Source organism: Littorina saxatilis, linkage group LG12, assembly GCF_037325665.1.
Source record: "Littorina saxatilis isolate snail1 linkage group LG12, US_GU_Lsax_2.0, whole genome shotgun sequence".
Taxonomy (NCBI): domain Eukaryota; kingdom Metazoa; phylum Mollusca; class Gastropoda; order Littorinimorpha; family Littorinidae; genus Littorina; species Littorina saxatilis.
The window spans coordinates 70,075,806-70,096,684 of record NC_090256.1 but is presented as its reverse complement, the minus strand read 5'-3'; the positions used below and the strand labels follow the sequence as shown (position 1 = coordinate 70,096,684).

The 20,879-nt window shown below is 43.2% G+C and overlaps 1 protein-coding gene across 1 annotated transcript in view; it reads left to right on the top strand.

Annotated features, from left to right (window-relative positions):
• The window catches only part of LOC138982673 (uncharacterized), a 64,557-nt gene extending 44,015 nt beyond the window's left edge, over positions 1-20,542 (top strand). The window contains exons 30-37 of the mRNA XM_070355996.1: positions 1,788-1,919; positions 2,509-2,640; positions 3,950-4,063; positions 8,196-8,312; positions 14,114-14,245; positions 14,701-14,878; positions 15,582-15,682; positions 20,092-20,542. Of these exons, the coding sequence (XP_070212097.1) occupies positions 1,788-1,919; positions 2,509-2,640; positions 3,950-4,063; positions 8,196-8,312; positions 14,114-14,245; positions 14,701-14,878; positions 15,582-15,682; positions 20,092-20,222 (1,037 nt within the window). The 3' untranslated portion in view covers positions 20,223-20,542. The remainder of the gene's footprint in view (positions 1-1,787; positions 1,920-2,508; positions 2,641-3,949; positions 4,064-8,195; positions 8,313-14,113; positions 14,246-14,700; positions 14,879-15,581; positions 15,683-20,091) is intronic.
• The last annotated feature ends 337 nt before the right edge of the window (positions 20,543-20,879 follow it).

Here is a 20,879-nt window from a genome sequence, read left to right as displayed (position 1 = left end):
TTATACGCCTTGCTCGGAAGGCGATGATGTGGCATCCAGAGAGGGAGAGAGAGAGAGAGAGGGAGAGAGAGAGGGAGAGAGAGAGAGAGAGAGGGAGAGATGAAGTAAGAAAGACAGAGGTAGAGTGAATTTGTGGGGGACAAAGGGAGCAGAGGTGGAATAAATAGAGAATACTAGGGGAAGGGCTCCTAATATGGACCGGCTCCTAAAATGGACCACCTTTTGTTCTGACAAACTAACGGCGCTAGAGCGGTCAAAAAAGTTTTATTCGCTGTATTCACCCTCTCTGGATAACTTGCACATGTCAAAACAGTTGCAGAAACAGAAATCTCACTTTTTTTCACTTTTGGCAGCGTTCACCCTAAATTTGCCGCATAAAACGGACTCGTTTCTGTCCACAGCCAAAGCTTTTATCACACACAAATTGCTATATAATGATGACAGCTAAAACCGTATTTGTTACATTTTAGCAGTGTTGACCCCGAGTTTCCACTGCAAACAAAAAATAATAGCAAAATCTCAAAGTATTTGCGAGTCCCCTAATATGGACCACCTTCAACAAATCGAAGAAAATAAAAGCTAAAGGCTATTTTCATTAATTCATTAAGAAGCTTGCTGGAAATAACCTATAACTAGCCCTCGATATTTAAAAGAAATATAACAAAAAGTCTTCTTTTCGTGGAAGTTGATAATTTCACTTATTTTCACTCTGTTTTTGATGAGCTTCTTTAGTTTCCTGGTGTGCTTCAAATAATGCTCTCATTATTTTTTATTTGCAGGAGAAACTCGGGGTCAACACTGCTAAAATGTAACAAATACCGTCTTAGCTGTCATATATAGCAAAAGGTTCCGTACAACTCTCGCTTACTCTATTACACATGTCGTATGCATTAAGAGCGATTACTTCCCTTTGGTTATTTGATATCTTAACATCGCTCTGCCTCATTCTGTTTGAAATTCTAACTGATACTTTCGAGGCGACCCTGTAACAATGTGTGTGTTTGTGTGTTTGTTCTGTTTAAAACCAGTCTTGATCTAAGGACTAAGTCCGGTCGAGAATAAAAGCTGGTTCTTGTATATGACTGTGTACGTAGGTGTTAGTTGGAGTGCCTTGGAGAATGATGAGCATATGAGCTTGCGGTAATCATTTCTTTTTTGAGGATGAAAGTCGCTTGTTCATTTCAATGCTTGTTATTCTCTCAGGTGCCAGGAGAAAAGGTTCCGTACAACTCTCGCTTACTCTATTACACATGTCGTATGCATTAAGAGCGATTACTTCCCTTTGGTTATTTGATATCTTAACATCGCTCTGCCTCATTCTGTTTGAAATTTTTGTGTGATAAAAGCTTTGGCTGTGGACAGAAACGAGTCCCTTTTAGGCGGCACATTTAGAGTGAACGCTGCCAAAAGTGAAAAAAGAGAAAACAACCTAACGGTTTTGAGGTTTGTGTTTCTGCAACTGTTTTGACATGTGCAAGTTATCCAGAGAGGGTGAATACAGCGAATGAAATTGTTTTGAGCGCTCTAGCGCCGTTAGTTTGTCAGAACAGGAGGTGGTCCATATTAGGAGCCGGTCCATATTAGGAGCCTTTCCCCTATCTCACGGGTGTCTCTCTCACGTATACAGAATAAAGAAAGAGAGAACTCTGAAAATTAACGATCAATCAAATTCTTCATAGTCTCACACGCACATGATGGATCACCTGTCTAGAATAACTTGACTCAATGACCGAACACGCTGACAGCTGTTTTGACCAAATGACCGTTTCCCCTGCCACTCATTTCAGCGGTGCAGGCTGTCGGAGGATGCGTGGACACGGATGGCTCGTGCAGCACGTGGGTGACCCAAGGTGGCTGCACGGGCCCCAGAAAACACTACGTCCTTCACGCGTGCAGGGACAGCTGTAGCTTCTGTGACGGTCAGTGTTTTCTTCACACGTGAGCACAAGCTCGCGTTGTACACGTACACAGATGCACGCGTGTGAACATGCAGACACTGGCAACGATTATTTGAACTAATATGCGCGCATGTACAAACGCACGATTCGAAGTCAAGTTAACACACATATGTACGCATGCGATCGGACACATACACAAACAAGAACTGCACCAAGTACACACACATAACAACAAGAAGAAGAACACGAATGTATACCACCATATAGCATTACAACCTTGGGTACTTTTTCTGGTGTGGATAACATGCTACGCTACGCACGCACGCGCAAAAACACAAAGTAACCCATCACACACACACACACACACACACACACACACACACACACACACACACACACACACACACACACACTGCCACACACACACACACACACACACATACACAGTATGTGTATGAACATCAATGTGTGTGCGTTTGGGCCGACGTCTATGACGTTACCTGTGTGTTGTGCTTTTGTTGTTGTTGGTTTTTGGGTCCAGCGGACTATATAGGCCAAATCAGGACCCCTGTGTGTTGCTATTGATGTCTTATGATGATGCGTGCTGCAGATAATGCGGCAGCGTGTGTGGACAAGAACACGTACTGTGCGTACTGGGCCGATGAGTATGACCCTCCGCAGTGCCCCGTCAATCCGGGCTACATGCTGCCCAACTGTCAAAAGTCATGTGGTCTTTGCGACGGTAAGCTGGTTTGTCTTTACCATTGTTTTGGGGGTTGGTTGATTGGCTGCTTGGTTGGGTGAATTGGAAGTAATGTGTTTTTCTGGCTGCATCTGTCTGTGTTTTGTTGTTTCTTGTTTGTTTGCTTGTTTGTTTGTTTGTTTGCTTGGTTGCTTCATTAGGGGAAGGGCTCCTAATATGGACCACTTTTTGTTTCATGCTGATAACTTGCTTGTTTTCTTGCGAAGAAGTTTCATTTTGTGTTTGGTAGTCCTTCTCTCTTAGGTTAACCGTTAGGCCTAATTAGAGTAAAATATCTTTGATAGATATTCAGCAAAAATTAAATACAGAAAAAAATCACAAAGGGTCCGTATTAGGAGCCTGGGCGCCTAATATGGACCAGTGAAGCGGGCCTTCACGAACCACTGTAAAAAGTCCCCTGTACTTCAAAATAACATGATACAACTTAGTGTGCAAGTCAGACTAATTCAAATATGCTTTAGATTTAGCTGTTTCGGGTTGATGAGAGCATTATTTGAAGCACACCAGGAAACTAAAGAAGCTTATCAAAAACAGAGTGAAAATAAGTGAAATTATCAACTTCCACGAAAAGAAGACTATTTGTGATATTTTTTTTAAATCTCGAGGGCGAGTTATGGGTTATTTCCAGCAAGCTTCTCAATGAATTAATGAAAATAGGCTTTAGCTTTTATTTTCTTCGATTTGTTGTAGGTGGTCCATATTAGGGGACTCTAACATACTTTGAGATTTTGCTATTATTTTTTGTTTGCAGGAGAAACTCGGGGTCAACACTGCTAAATTGTAACAAATACGGTCTTAGCTGTCATATAAAGCAATTTTTGTGTTATGAAAGCTTTGGCTGTGGACAGAAACGAGTCCGTTTTAGGCGGCAAATTTAAAGTGAACGCTGCCAAAAGTGAAAAAAAGAGAACAAGCCTAACGGTTTTGAGGTTTGTGTTTTTGCAACCCTTTTGACATGTGCAAGTTGTCCAGAGAGGGTGAATACAGCCAATAAAAAAAATTTGAGCGCTCTAGCGCCGTTAGTTTGTCAGAACAGGAGGTGGTCCATATTAGGAGCCGGTCCAAATCAGGAGCCCTTCCCCTACCTCAGTTGCATGCAGGCTGCTTCAACCCTGTCGATTTTGCCTTTGTGATTTTCTTTAGCATTTTTCTTTATTCGCCTTTTCATTTTCAAAAGTTTCAGTCTAAATGTGTACTTTAATTATACAATGAATCACCGCGCGTCGACTGGATGTAGAGGTGGTTAGCTACTTCTAGTGTAATGCACTTCTGGGGGTGTTTTTTTCAGGCGAAGGTTGTGTTGACCAGCAGAGCAACTGCTACCAGCTGGCCCAGCGGGGAGAGTGCGAGTCCAACGATTCTGTCAAGGCGGTGTGTCCCCATGCCTGTGGCCTGTGCTTCAGTGAGTGCTCTCCCTTCTCTCAACCTTGCTAATCGTTCTTGTGGGATGAACATTTCGTGACAACGAGGGTCATGTTTTTCGACTGATCTAAAAATAGTGGATAGTGCACAGCCAATGAAGCAACGTAACAATAGTGCCACCATCTTATCACACCCCACCACACTGACAAACATGGTCAAAGGGAAATAGTCGTAGTTTGAAAAGTTGACAGCAATCAGTCTTCTCTCCCTTGACTACGAATGGCAACACTGATCTAAACAGGTTCATGGATGCGATCACTCTTATGTTTTTCGCAGTTTGTGATTAATTTACATCATTGAAAATTGAAGCAATTTGTTTTTTTAATACGTGCGATTTTACGCTGTCGACCTAGTGTCGCGGTATGGAAGGGAGTGGTAAGATGGCGGATAGGTAACATCCGGTAGAGTCAACGTTGTGATAGCCAATAAGAAAGGACGCGCTATACAGTATTTTGACATCAGTGACAGTGTGTTTTTCCTACATAAGAGAGACCACCCATGTCATTTCTAAAACATATATTCACACGTGTGTATGCAATGTGGATGAGGTCGATTGAAAATGCAGCCTGACAAGGACCTTACAAGTAACTGTGCACTGCTCGTGATGACAAGGTCGCTGAAACAATCTTCATTCTCCAAATGTCTTCTTGTTTCCTCTGTAAGAACTTTGAGAAGTGAGAAGTATCCTTAGCGGATTATGACTTTATTCAGTTATTCTGCAGAAAAACAGAAATGCTGGAGAAAAACTGTTTGTTTCTGCAGCATTTCTGCATAATGACATCTTTCGCGAGAGCAACGTTTTTTTCTGCAGTAAAACAGTTTTACTGCAGTAAAATTGAAATTAAGAATGCTGCAGTAAAACGGTGATGTTGTTTTACTGGAGAAAAACTGTTTACACTTTTTCTTCGGCATTTTGGCATTATTCTGCAGAAAAACAGAAATGCTGGAGAAAAACTGTCTTTTCTGCAGCATTTCTGCATAATGTCATCTTTCGCCGAAGCAACGGGTTTTTCTGGAGCAAAACATTTTACTGCAGTAAAATTGAAATCAATAATGCTGCAGTAAAACGGTGCTGTTGTTTTACTGCAGAAAACCTGTTTACACTTTTTCTGCAGCATTTTGTACTGGCTCATTATAATGTTGGAGCACGCGAGCCCCCCTCTGTCGAGAGATGGACTCATCCAGAATTACCAATAGTTGTGCGTGACACGAATGTATTATACTATCCCAGGGGGCGATAAATACAAACGCTACTTTTAAAGGTCGTTCGTTTTTCTCCAGAAAAACTGTCACAGACTATTCTGAAGAAAAAGTTAATCGCAATAATGCTGCAGAAAACCAAGTAAACATTATGCTTCAGAAAAAAACTGTTTTACTGCAGTAACAAACGTTGCTTCGGCGAAAGATGACATTATGCAGAAATGCTGCAGAAAAGACAGTTTTTCTCCAGCATTTCGGTTTTTCTCCAGAATAACTAAATAATGTCATAATCCGCCAAGAGCCAGTACAAAATGCTGCAGAAAAAATGTAAACAGGTTTTTTGCAGTAAAACAACAGCACCGTTTTACTGCAGCATTCTTGACTTCAATTTTACTGCAGTAAAATGTTTTGCTGCAGAAAAAACAAGTCGCGTAAGGCGAAAATACAATATTTAGTCAAGTAGCTGTCGAACTCACAGAATGAAACTGAACGCAATGCCATTTTTCAGCAAGACCGTATACTCGTAGCATCGTCAGTCCACCGCCCATGGCAAAGGCAGTGAAATTGACAAGAAGAGCGGGGTAGTAGTTGCGCTAAGAAGGATAGCACGCTTTTCTGTACCTCTCTTTGTTTTAACTTTCTGAGCGTGTTTTTAATCCAAACATATCATATCTATATGTTTTTGGAATCAGGAACCGACAAGGAATAAGATGAAGGTGTTTTTAAATTGATTTGGACAATTTAATTTTGATAATAATTTTTATATATTTAATTTTCAGAGCTTGTTTTTAATCCGAATATAACATATTTATATGTTTTGGGAATCAGCAAATGATGGAAAATAAGATAAACGTAAATTTGGATCGTTTTATAAATTTGTAATTTTTTTTACAATTTTCAGATTTTTAATGACCAAAGTCATCAATTAATTTTTAAGCCACCAAGCTGAAATGCAATACCGAAGTCCGGGCTTCGTCGAAGAGTACTTGACCAAAATTTCAACCAATTTGGTTGAAAAATGAGGGCGTGACAGTGCCGCCTCAACTTTCACGAAAAGCCGGATATGACGTCATCAAAGACATTTATCAAAAAAATGAAAAATATGTTCGGGGATTTCATACCCAGGAACTCTCATGTCAAATTTCATAAAGATCGGTCCAGTAGTTTTGTCTGAATCGCTCTACACACACACACACACACACACGCACACACGCACACACGCACATACACCACGACCCTCGTTTCGATTCCCCCTCGATGTTAAAATATTTAGTCAAAACTTGACTAAATATAAAAACGCTGCTTCGGCGAAATATGACATTATGCAGAAATGCTGCAGAAAAGAACGGTTTTTCTCCAACATTTGTCTTTTCTGCAGAATAACTGAATAAAGTCATAATCCGCTAAGGATAGAGAAGTGCCACTATCATTGACTTCCCATTGTGGCGTATTTTTGCACTCTTTTTCCCGTTGACGTCAGTGTCTGTGTGAGTGAGTATAGTTTCTCACGTCGGCTTGTCTCTATTTTGTGTATGGAAAAAGACAAGCGTCTGTCAGCTAATTTCACACATTCTCAAAATAGTGAGTGGTCCCCATCTTTTCAGTGTGCCAGAAAAACGAGACACAAAGCCTCAGGAAGGTGGGAGTCTAAAATGAAAGCGAGTTTCCAAAGGTTATTTAACCATTTTTACCACGATGGAAAGTAAATTATCATTTTTGCAGATTGATTTTTTGGTGCAGTTCCTGTAGGTGTTTTTCCTGTATGCACGTGCTAACATTCTAATTGTGGCGTCTTGTTGCACTCTCTTTCGCTTTGACGTCATGGAGTCTGTAAAGAAATGAGTCTAAAATAAAAGTGTCCAGATGTCATAAAAGATACTTTGAACACGATAAAAAGGAAATTAACACTTTTGGAGATTGGAGTTTCTGGTCACTAAAGCGGGCGCAGTGGCGTGGTGGTAAGACGTCGACCTCCTAATCGGGAGGTCGTGTGTTCGAATCCCGGTCGCTGCCGCCTGGTGGGTTAAAAGTGGAGATTTTTCCGATCTCCCAGGTCAACTTATGTGCAGACCTGCTAGTGACTTAACCCCCTTCGTGTGTACATGCAAGCACAAGACCAAGTGCGCACGGAACAGATCCTGTAATACATGTCAGAGTTTGGTGGGTTATAGAAACACGAAAAATACCCAGCATGAGAGATGTTCAACGTGCGGGCTACCTCACCTGCCTTGACCTCTCACCAATTCATTGTAAAGCGCTTAGAGAACGTCAAGCGCTCTATAAATCTCCCATAATTATTATCATTATTAAAGCCCAGGTCCAACTGTGACGAATTTTGATGGCCAACTACAACGATTTGGGATTCGTGGAGAAAATCCCCGAGGTCATTGTGGTTCGTATTACTTCGTTCTTGTTCGGCCGCTTTTTCGCAATCATTTGTGGCAAACATCGTTGTGGCAAAATCGTAGTAACTCGTTGTGGTTCGCCAAAATATTGGTGATAGTAGGACCTTAGCTTAAGCTGAGAGATGATGACGATGATTGACGTGATTGACGTGATTGACGTCCGGTAGCTCAGTTGGTAGAGCACTGGACTTGTGATCGAAAGGTCGCAGGTTCGAATTCGGGCCGGGACGGACACGGGTCAATTTTATGTGCAGACCCAGAAACGGAAGCCATGTCCCACCCCCGTGTCATCACAATGGCACGTAAAAGACCTTGGTCATTCTGCCATAAGTGCAGGTGGCTGAATACACCTAAACACGCAGACACCTGGGTAGCGCGACTCCGTTGCTGCTAGCTTTCCACTGGGAGGAAGCGACCCGAATTTCCCAGCGATGGGACAATAAAGTAATGAAATGAAAATGAAATGAAAATGATTGACGTGATTGACGTGATTGACGTGATTGACAGACCCCCTGTGCCCGGACCTAGCAGAAGACTGCAGTGTCAGGGCCGCGCAGGGCGACTGTTCTCTGTACACGGAGGACATGGAATCTAACTGCCCCTACAGCTGCGGCAAGTGTCGAGGTAAGCTTTGAATCACACTGCATACTGGACCTCCAGAAAACCGGATATGACGTGATCAAAGTCATTTATCGAGAAAGTTAAAAAACCTGCTGTAGATTTTATCTAGAAGAATCTACATGTAAAGTGTGTGTGCATGCGTACACAGTGTAATGTTTTTGTTGTTCTTTGAGGATGTTTTGCACAGTGTTGAGGCCCGCAACTCTTGTCTCAAACCGCAACTCTTGTCTCAAACCGCAACTCTTGTCTCAAACCGCAACTCTTGTCTCAAACCGCAAACAAAGTCTCAGGGAAGAGAGAATGTTGTTTCTCTCGGCGAACATATTCATTTCGGTTCATAGAGATCGGAAGTCACGTGCAGGCTACTCAAAAAAGTGTGACGTGTTACAACATACAATGGTTTACCATACGAATGTGCACGTGGCGCTTCTTGTTCTGGTCAGGTACACCATTGTTGGTGTGCACTTGACCTACCTATACCTGTGTGTACATCATTGTTGGTGTACACTTGACCTACCTATACCTGTGTGGACATCATTGTTGGTGTGTACTTGACCTACCTATACCTGTGTGTACATCATTGTTGGTGTGCACTTGACCTACCTATACCTGTGTGGACATCATTGTTGGTGTGTACTTGACCTACCTATACCTGTGTGGACATCATTGTTGGTGTGTACTTGACCTATCTATACCTGTGTGGACATCATTGTTGGTGTGCCCTTGACCTATCTATACCTGTGTGGACATCATTATTGGTGTGCACCTGACCTACCTATACCTGTGTGTACATCATTGTTGGTGTGCACTTGACCTATCTATACCTGTGTGGACATCATTGTTGGTGTGCACTTGACCTATCTATACCTGTGTGTACATCATTGTTGGTGTGTACTTGACCTATCTATACCTGTGTGGACATCATTGTTGGTGTGTACTTGACCTATCTATACATGTGTGTACATCATTGTTGGTGTACACTTGACCTACCTATACCTGTGTGGACATCATTGTTGGTGTGTACTTGACCTATCTATACCTGTGTGTACATCATTGTTGGTGTGCACTTGACCTACCTATACCTGTGTGTACATCATTGTTGGTGTGCACTTGACCTATCTATACCTGTGTGTACATCATTGTTGGTGTGCACTTGACCTACCTATACCTGTGTGTACATCATTGTTGGTGTGCACTTGACCTATCTATACCTGTGTGTACATCATTGTTGGTGTGCACTTGACCTACCTATACCTGTGTGTACATCCTTGTTGGTGTGCACTTGACCTACCTATACCTGTGTGTACATCATTGTTGGTGTGCACTTGACCTACCTATACCTGTGTGGACATCATTGTTGGTGTGCACTTGACCTACCTATACCTGTGTGTACATCATTGTTGGTGTGCACTTGACCTATCTATACCTGTGTGGACATCATTGTTGGTGTGCCCTTGACCTACCTATACCTGTGTGGACATCATTGTTGGTGTGCACCTGACCTACCTATACCTGTGTGTACATCATTGTTGGTGTGCACTTGACCTATCTATACCTGTGTGTACATCATTGTTGGTGTGCACTTGACCTACCTATACCTGTGTGTACATCATTGTTGGTGTACACTTGACCTACCTATACCTGTGTGTACATCATTGTTGGTGTGCACTTGACCTACCTATACCTGTGTGGACATCATTGTTGGTGTGCACTTGACCTACATATACCTGTGTGGACATCATTGTTGGTGTGCACTTGACCTACCTATACCTGTGTGTACATCATTGTTGGTGTGCACTTGACCTACCTATACCTGTGTGTACATCATTGTTGGTGTGCACTTGACCTACCTATACCTGTGTGTACATCATTGTTGGTGTGCACTTGACCTACCTATACCTGTGTGTACATCATTGTTGGTGTGCACTTGACCTACCTATACCTGTGTGTACATCATTGTTGGTGTGCAACTGACCTACCTATACCTGTGTGTACATCCTTTGTTGGTGTGCACTTGACCTACCTATACCTGTGTGTACATCCTTTGTTGGTGTGCACTTGACCTACCTATACCTGTGTGTACATCATTGTTGGTGTGCACCTGACCTACCTATACCTGTGTGTACATCCTTTGTTGGTGTGCACTTGACCTACCTATACCTGTGTGGACATCATTGTTGGTGTGCACTTGACCTACCTATACCTGTGTGTACATCATTGTTGGTGTGCACCTGACCTACCTATACCTGTGTGTACATCATTGTTGGTGTGCACTTGACCTATCTATACCTGTGTGGACATCATTGTTGGTGTGCACTTGACCTACCTATACCTGTGTGGACATCATTGTTGGTGTGCACTTGACCTACCTATACCTGTGTGTACATCATTGTTGGTGTGCACTTGACCTATCTATACCTGTGTGGACATCATTGTTGGTGTGCACTTGACCTACCTATACCTGTGTGGACATCATTGTTGGTGTGTACTTGACCTATCTATACCTGTGTGGACATCATTGTTGGTGTGCCCTTGACCTACCTATACCTGTGTGTACATCATTGTTGGTGTGCACTTGACCTACCTATACCTGTGTGGACATCATTGTTGGTGTGCACTTGACCTATCTATACCTGTGTGGACATCATTGTTGGTGTGCACTTGACCTATCTATACCTGTGTGCACATCATTGTTGGTGTGCACTTGACCTATCTATACCTGTGTGGACATCATTGTTGGTGTGCACCTGACCTATCTATACCTGTGTGTACATCATTGTTGGTGTGCACTTGACCTATCTATACCTGTGTGGACATCATTGTTGGTGTGCACTTGACCTACCTATACCTGTGTGTACATCATTGTTGGTGTGCACTTGACCTACCTATACTTGTGTGGACATCATTGTTGGTGTGCACTTGACCTACCTATACCTGTGTGGACATCATTGTTGGTGTGTACTTGACCTATCTATACCTGTGTGTACATCATTGTTGGTGTGCACTTGACCTACCTATACCTGTGTGGACATCATTGTTGGTGTGTACTTGACCTATCTATACCTGTGTGTACATCATTGTTGGTGTGCACTTGACCTATCTATACCTGTGTGGACATCATTGTTGGTGTGCACCTGACCTACCTATACCTGTGTGTACATCATTGTTGGTGTGCACTTGACCTACCTATACCTGTGTGTACATCATTGTTGGTGTGCACTTGACCTATCTATACCTGTGTGTACATCATTGTTGGTGTGCACTTGACCTACCTATACCTGTGTGTACATCATTGTTGGTGTGCACTTGACCTATCTATACCTGTGTGTACATCCTTTGTTGGTGTGCACTTGACCTACCTATACCTGTGTGTACATCCTTTGTTGGTGTGCACTTTACCTATCTATACCTGTGTGTACATCCTTTGTTGGTGTGCACTTGACCTACCTATACCTGTGTGTACATCATTGTTGGTGTGCACCTGACCTACCTATACCTGTGTGTACATCCTTTGTTGGTGTGCACTTGACCTACCTATACCTGTGTGTACATCCTTTGTTGGTGTGCACTTGACCTACCTATACCTGTGTGTACATCATTGTTGGTGTGCCCTTGACCTACCTATACCTGTGTGTACATCATTGTTGGTGTGCACCTGACCTACCTATACCTGTGTGTACATCATTGTTGGTGTGCACTTGACCTACCTATACCTGTGTGTACATCATTGTTGGTGTGCCCTTGACCTACCTATACCTGTGTGTACATCATTGTTGGTGTGCACCTGACCTACCTATACCTGTGTGTACATCATTGTTGGTGTGCACTTGACCTACCTATACCTGTGTGTACATCCTTTGTTGGTGTGCACTTGACCTACCTATACCTGTGTGTACATCCTTTGTTGGTGTGCACTTGACCTACCTATACCTGTGTGTACATCATTGTTGGTGTGCACTTGACCTATCTATACCTGTGTGGACATCATTGTTGGTGTGCACTTGACCTACCTATACCTGTGTGTACATCATTGTTGGTGTGCACTTGACCTATCTATACCTGTGTGGACATCATTGTTGGTGTGCACTTGACCTACCTATACCTGTGTGTACATCATTGTTGGTGTGCACTTGACCTATCTATACCTGTGTGTACATCATTGTTGGTGTGCACTTGACCTACCTATACCTGTGTGTACATCATTGTTGGTGTGCACTTGACCTATCTATACCTGTGTGTACATCATTGTTGGTGTGCACTTGACCTACCTATACCTGTGTGTACATCATTGTTGGTGTGCACTTGACCTACCTATACCTGTGTGTACATCATTGTTGGTGTGCACTTGACCTATCTATACCTGTGTGTACATCATTGTTGGTGTGCACTTGACCTACCTATACCTGTGTGTACATCATTGTTGGTGTGCACTTGACCTACCTATACCTGTGTGTACATCATTGTTGGTGTGCACTTGACCTATCTATACCTGTGTGGACATCATTGTTCGTGTGCACTTGACCTACCTATACCTGTGTGTACATCATTGTTGGTGTGCACTTGACCTATATATACCTGTGTGTACATCATTGTTGGTGTGCACTTGACCTACCTATACCTGTGTGTACATCATAGTTGGTGTGCACTTGACCTATCTATACCTGTGTGTACATCATTGTTGGTGTGCACTTGACCTACCTATACCTGTGTGTACATCCTTTGTTGGTGTGCACTTGACCTACCTATACCTGTGTGGACATCATTGTTGGTGTGCACTTGACCTACCTATACCTGTGTGGACATCATTGTTGGTGTGCACTTGACCTACCTATACCTGTGTGGACATCATTGTTGGTGTGCACTTGACCTACCTATACCTGTGTGGACATCATTGTTGGTGTGCACTTGACCTACCTATACCTGTGTGGACATCATTGTTGGTGTGTACTTGACCTATCTATACCTGTGTGTACATCATTGTTGGTGTGCACTTGACCTATCTATACCTGTGTGGACATCATTGTTGGTGTGCACTTGACCTACCTATACCTGTGTGTACATCATTGTTGGTGTGCACTTGACCTATCTATACCTGTGTGTACATCATTGTTGGTGTGCACTTGACCTACCTATACCTGTGTGGACATCATTGTTGGTGTGCACTTGACCTACCTATACCTGTGTGTACATCCTTTGTTGGTGTGCACTTGACCTACCTATACCTGTGTGTACATCATTGTTGGTGTGCACTTGACCTACCTATACCTGTGTGGACATCATTGTTGGTGTGCACCTGACCTACCTATACCTGTGTGGACATCATTGTTGGTGTGCACTTGACCTATCTATACCTGTGTGGACATCATTGTTGGTGTGCACTTGACCTACCTATACCTGTGTGTACATCATTGTTGGTGTGCACTTGACCTATCTATACCTGTGTGTACATCATTGTTGGTGTGCACTTGACCTATCTATACCTGTGTGGACATCATTGTTGGTGTGCACTTGACCTATCTATACCTGTGTGTACATCATTGTTGGTGTGCACTTGACCTACCTATACCTGTGTGTACATCATTGTTGGTGTGCACTTGACCTATCTATACCTGTGTGGACATCATTGTTGGTGTGCACTTGACCTACCTATACCTGTGTGTACATCATTGTTGGTGTGCACTTGACCTATCTATACCTGTGTGTACATCATTGTTGGTGTGCACTTGACCTACCTATACCTGTGTGTACATCATTGTTGGTGTGCACTTGACCTACCTATACCTGTGTGTACATCATTGTTGCAGAGTACATGTCCAACCCTTGCTACGGGGCGCCCTGTCAACACGGAGGTACCTGCACGGTGGACACGACCAACACGAACGGCTTCACCTGTACCTGTGCTGAGGGCTACCTGGGAGATACATGCGCAAGTAAAGGTAAGCTTCAGTCATGGTTGGTGGGTATTAGTGGTACTGTTGATGTGTGACGACAACAGGGATGTACTGATTTTACCTGCACAACGGTGTATATGTTACAGTAAATTCTCAAAAACAGGAAATTATCAAAATCCCTTAACATTTCGGAAATGTTCTGTTTCACTAAGGGAAAATTTCCTAAAATGTTCAGATTGTGCATGCCTTTTTTTTTTTTTTAAAGAATTTACTAAACAGGTAAAACAATTTCAGTATATTTGTCAAATTCTCTAGATTGATCGGAAATATGAAATTACCTGAATTTTGGATGATGATTTTTGATGAATTTACCAAAAGGGAAAAATAGCTTGGTAAGGTAAGCTATACAGGAAATGTACAAATTTACCAACATTTTCAGGGATTTTCTTCTTTTGAGAATTTACTGTAACATAATTTAAATAATGATGTGATTTCCACAGAACCCGACCCAGTAGCAACGTGCGCGGCGGGGTGGAGCCAAAGTCAGGGCGCGTGTTACAAACGGTCCACCGGCAGACAGAAATACGACCAGGCACAGGCAGAATGCGCGACAGGCATGGCGTCCAGCGTGGCCACCATCAAGTCTGAGGAGGAGAAAAACTTCGTAAACAATCTTGCGTAAGTGTTTTCATTTAGGACTGATGAGTTGTTGGTGTTGCTGTTGTTGTGTGTGTGTGTGTGTGTGTGTGTGTGTGTGTGTGTGTGTGTGTGTGTGTGCGTGTGCGTGCGTGCGTGTGTGTGTGCATGCGTGTGTGTGTAAAAAATTGCGCATTCTTAAGTATCTTTAGTACAGTACTGTGAAAGCTTTGGAGACAATATCGCTGTAGTAGGGGTAGGGCCCCTAGTATGGAACGGCTCCTAACATGGAACACCTTCTGTTCTGACAAAATATAGACACAAGAGCAATTGAAAACAATTGATGCGCCAAATGTACCCTCTCTGGATAATGTGCAAATGTCAAAACAGTTCCGGACCCTTACCCCCCCCCCCCCCCCCCAAAAAAAAAAAAAAAAAAAAAAAACCCACACAAACAACAACACAAACAAACAAACAAACAAACAAACAAACACACACAACGTTAGGCTTTTTCACTTTTTGAGTATCGTGGCGCGACTCTTGTTGCTTCTAGTGTGTCGCGGTATTGGGACGATAAAGCACAACATAAAACCGCATGGCATGGCAACGAAAACTGTATATTCAAAAAAACCTTGGGTTACATGAAGTAGATAAATGACATCAACTACAAACAAAGACAAGAACGGTAACCAGACACAACTCTTGACGAGTGCATGGAGTAAAAGAGTTGACCTGTCCAATGCAGGGGCACAATCGTCTGGCTGGGCGGCGACAAGCGAGACAAAGCGAACTTCACGTGGTCTGACGGAACGCTGGTCAAGGACGGCTACTCTGCTTGGAGAAAAGGTCTGTCCGCAATGTCCATGTCTATCTCCTCCTCTCCCTTCACCCCATCCTAATGTTTCTCTCTTCCCTCTTCTCTCATAAAGGTTGCTCTCTGGCGATTGATGACTACAGTGGATGGAGAAAAGGTCTGTCCGCAATGTCCATGTCTATCTCCTCCTCTCCCTTCACCCCATCCTAATGTTTCTCTCTTCCCTCTTCTCTCATAAAGGTTGCTCTCTGGCGATTGATGACTACAGTGGATGGAGAAAAGGTCTGTCCGCAATGTCCATGTCTATCTCCTCCTCTCCCTTCACCCCATCCTAATGTTTCTCTCTTCCCTCTTCTCTCATAAAGGTTGCTCTCTGGCGATTGATGACTACAGTGGATGGAGAAAAGGTCTGTCCGCAATGTCCATGTCTATCTCCTCCTCTCCCTTCACCCCATCCTAATGTTTCTCTCTTCCCTCTTCTCTCATAAAGGTTGCTCTCTGGCGATGGATGACTACAGTGGATGGAGAAAAGGTCTGTCCGCAATGTCCATGTCTATCTCCTCCTCTCCCTTCACCCCATCCTAATGTTTCTCTCTTCCCTCTTCTCTCATAAAGGTTGCTCTCTGGCGATTGATGACTACAGTGGATGGAGAAAGGTCTGTCCGCAATGTCCATGTCTATCTCCTCCTCTCCCTTCACCCCATCCTAATGTTTCTCTCTTCCCTCTTCTCTCATAAAGGTTGCTCTCTGGCGATGGATGACTACAGTGGATGGAGAAAAGGTCTGTCCGCAATGTCCATGTCTATCTCCTCCTCTCCCTTCACCCCATCCTAATGTTTCTCTCTTCCCTCTTCTCTCATAAAGGTTGCTCTCTGGCGATGGATGACTACAGTGGATGGAGAAAAGGTCTGTCCGCAATGTCCATGTCTATCTCCTCCTCTCCCTTCACCCCATCCTAATGTTTCTCTCTTCCCTCTTCTCTCATAAAGGTTGCTCTCTGGCGATGGATGACTACAGTGGATGGAGAAAAGGTCTGTCCGCAATGTCCATGTCTATCTCCTCCTCTCCCTTCACCCCATCCTAATGTTTCTCTCTTCCCTCTTCTCTCATAAAGGTTGCTCTCTGGCGATTGATGACTACAGTGGATGGAGAAAAGGTCTGTCCGCAATGTCCATGTCTATCTCCTCCTCTCCCTTCACCCCATCCTAATGTTTCTCTCTTCCCTCTTCTCTCATAAAGGTTGCTCTCTGGCGATGGATGACTACAGTGGATGGAGAAAAGGTCTGTCCGCAATGTCCATGTCTATCTCCTCCTCTCCCTTCACCCCATCCTCATGTTTCTCTCTTCCCTCTTCTCTCATAAAGGTTGCTCTCTGGCGATGGATGACTACAGTGGATGGAGAAAAGGTCTCCAACACTCACTTCGGCTCCTCCATCTCCCCCCCCTCCCCCTCATCTTGGTTATCTCCCCCCCCTCCCCCTCATCTTGGTTATCTCCCCCCCCCCTCCCCCTCATCTTGGTTATCTGACCCTCTTTTCTCTTGTTATCATTCCTTCCTCTTCTGTCATGTAGATAGTCCGTCAGTGTGTGTCAGTGTGTGTCAGTGTGTGTCAGTCTGTGTCAGTCTGGAGTACTAGAGTACTTACGATGTTCTTCTGTCATGTAGATGGTCCGTCAGTGTGTGTCAGTCTGGAGTACTGGAGTACTTACCATGTTCTTCTGTCATGTAGATGGTCCGTCAGTGTGTGTCAGTCTGGAGTACTGGAGTACTTACGATGTTCTTCTGTCATATAGATGGTCCGTCAGTGTGTGTCAGTCTGGAGTACTGGAGTACTTACCATGTTCTTCTGTCATGTAGATGGTCCGTCAGTGTGTGTCAGTCTGGAGTACTGGAGTACTTACCATGTTCTTCTGTCATGTAGATGGTCCGTCAGTGTGTGTCAGTCTGGAGTACTGGAGTACTTACCATGTTCTTCTGTCATATAGATGGTCCGTCAGTGTGTGTCAGTCTGGAGTACTGGAGTACTTACCATGTTCTTCTGTCATGTAGATGGTCCGTCAGTGTGTGTCAGTCTGGAGTACTGGAGTACTTACGATGTTCTTCTGTCATATAGATGGTCCGTCAGTGTGTGTCAGTCTGGAGTACTGGAGTACTTACCATGTTCTTCTGTCATGTAGATGGTCCGTCAGTGTGTGTCAGTCTGGAGTACTGGAGTACTTACCATGTTCTTCTGTCATGTAGATGGTCCGTCAGTGTGTGTCAGTGTGTGTCAGTCTGGAGTACTGGAGTACTTACCATGTTCAGAATACAGAATACAGAATACAGTATTTATTGAGCCAAGTGACATTAAAAAAACATTTTAAGCACAAGGAATTTAGCGTAGTGTTGGTAAAATCACGCACACACACACACCCACACACACACTGACACACACACACACACGCCCACACATTCACTGACATACACACCAACACACACACGCCCACACTACAGCAGTCACGATCACACCATCACACGCAGGGCAGACATGAGGTAAAACAAATGACAATCATCTATTAAAAGAAAAAGTACAAAGAGTGGTCTAAGATGCTGGTGGAAGGGTCTACACAGAATACAATTTTATAATCTAATGCATAGTTCTTCTGTCATGTAGATGGTCCGTCAGTGTGTGTCAGTCTGGAGTACTGGAGTACTTACCATGTTCTTCTGTCATGTAGATGGTCCGTCAGTGTGTGTCAGTCTGGAGTACTGGAGTACTTACGATGTTCTTCTGTCATGTAGATGGTCCGTCAGTGTGTGTCAGTCTGGAGTACTGAAGTACTTACCATGTTCTTCTGTCATGTAGATGGTCCGTCAGTGTGTGTCAGTCTGGAGTACTGGAGGACTGGAGTACTTACGATGTTTTTACTTCGAATCTTTTTTAATTCGTATGTTTTTTGTTTTTTTTAGCAGACGAACCACACTTTTCCATCCATTGTTTAAATTATATGGACAAAAGATGATCTTATGTCGTGTGCCTTACCTTTGTCTTGACACTCTATAACACGACGGGTAGACTTGATAGAGAAAAGGTCTTGACACTCTATAACACGACGGGTAGACTTGATAGAGAAAAGGTATTGACACTCTATAACACGACGGGTAGACTTGATAGAGAAAAGGTCTTGACACTCTATAACACGACGGGTAGACTTGATAGAGAAAAGGTATTGACACTCTATAACACGACGGGTAGACTTGATAGAGAAAAGGTCTTGACACTCTATAACACGACGGGTAGACTTGATAGAGAAAAGGTCTTGACACTCTATAACACGACGGGTAGACTTGATAGAGAAAAGGTCTTGACACTCTATAACACGACGGGTAGACTTGATAGAGAAAAGGTCTTGACACTCTATAACACGACGGGTAGACTTGATAGAGAAAAGGTCTTGACACTCTATAACACGACGGGTAGACTTGATAGAGAAAAGGTCTTGACACTCTATAACACGACGGGTAGACTTGATAGAGAAAAGGTCTTGACACTCTATAACACGACGGGTAGACTTGATAGAGAAAAGGTCTTGACACTCTATAACACGACGGGTAGACTTGATAGAGAAAAGGTCTTGACACTCTATAACACGACGGGTAGACTTGATAGAGAAAAGGTCTTGACACTCTATAACACGACGGGTAGACTTGATAGAGAAAAGGTCTTGACACTCTATAACACGACGGGTAGACTTGATAGAGAAAAGGTCTTGACACTCTATAACACGACGGGTAGACTTGATAGAGAAAAGGTCTTGACACTCTATAACACGACGGGTAGACTTGATAGAGAAAAGGTCTTGACACTCTATAACACGACGCTTTCCCTTCCTCTTCATTCTCCTCGACCTACCCCTCCTCCTGCCATCTCCTTGCTTCTCTAACCGCCTTATTCTCGCCTCCTCCTGGCCTACAGGCGGTCTGGTACCCGACGAGAACGCTGTACGTATAGAGAACGTTGTACGTAGAGAAGTTTGACTCCCCCACGTTATTCACGTTGCTCTGCTGTTGCTATATCTTCTTAGCTTCCTCCTCTGCCCACACTTTATTCAAAGTTAAAAAAAAAGAAAAAAAGAAACTGAATAAAAAAAAAAGTGTACATCCAAACATCCTCTACCCACAGTTATGTAAAGTAAAAAAAAGAATATAATGAATGAAATAGTGTACTTCCAAACATCCTCGAGCTCCGCCCACAGTTAGTTCTTAGGTTTCAACAAATATAATTATGATAATGAATGAAGTAATCTACATCCAAACACCCTCTGCTCATTGCAGGGGGGAGGGGGCTGGTTTTTTTTTTTTTTTTTTTTTTTTTTTTTTTTTGGGGGGGGGGGGGGGGTCGATTAGCTTCTGATCAAATCATATCACCTGAACTGACGTGTTGTGTGTCTATGCTTACAGGAGAACCCAACGGGAAGGTGGGAACACTGTCGGACGTGAACTGCATGATCATGACCTCCATGGGTCAGTGGGTGGACTACACCTGTACTGGTCGGAAGAGATTCTTCGTCTGCAAGTACCCCCTGTCATAGTCCTCCGTCTCACCGCGTTATACTATCCTTACGTCGTCTTTGTCACAAAAACACTTTGGAAATCATGAAAAATAAAATGTACACTGTCATAGCCTTCCTTCCGATTGCGTTTCACTATCTACATGTCTTTGTCTGGAAAAAGCAGTACAAATAGTTAACAATAAAAATGATGCTTGTTTAAAACAAAAGAAATGCTTTATTCCCGGATATCCTACTCAAAACGCTCATGTTCTGACTTACTATCATTCGCTGTTTTGTGTTTGAGTGAAAATATTCTTTTCTTATAGCATACTGTGTCCCCCGGAATCTATAATAAAGAAAATAAGAACAATTATAAAATATATATATTGTGTGTGTGTATGTGTGTGTGTGTGTGTGTGTGTGTGTGTGCGTGTGTGAGTGTGTGTGTGTGAGTGTGCGTGTGCAAGCGTGTGTGTGTGTGTGTGTGTGTGTGTGTGTGTGTGTGTGTGTGTGTGTGTGTGTGTTGTTGGTTTTTTTTTTTTTTTGCCTTTTGGGAAGACGCTTAAGCGTGCCCTTTTAATCGATAAACAATAACATTATATAACACACTTGGTATCTGTATGTTTAACTGTACATTAATCTGTGGCACAGCACATTTAACATTTTCTTTTGGCGCGAATTCGTACGATACATAAA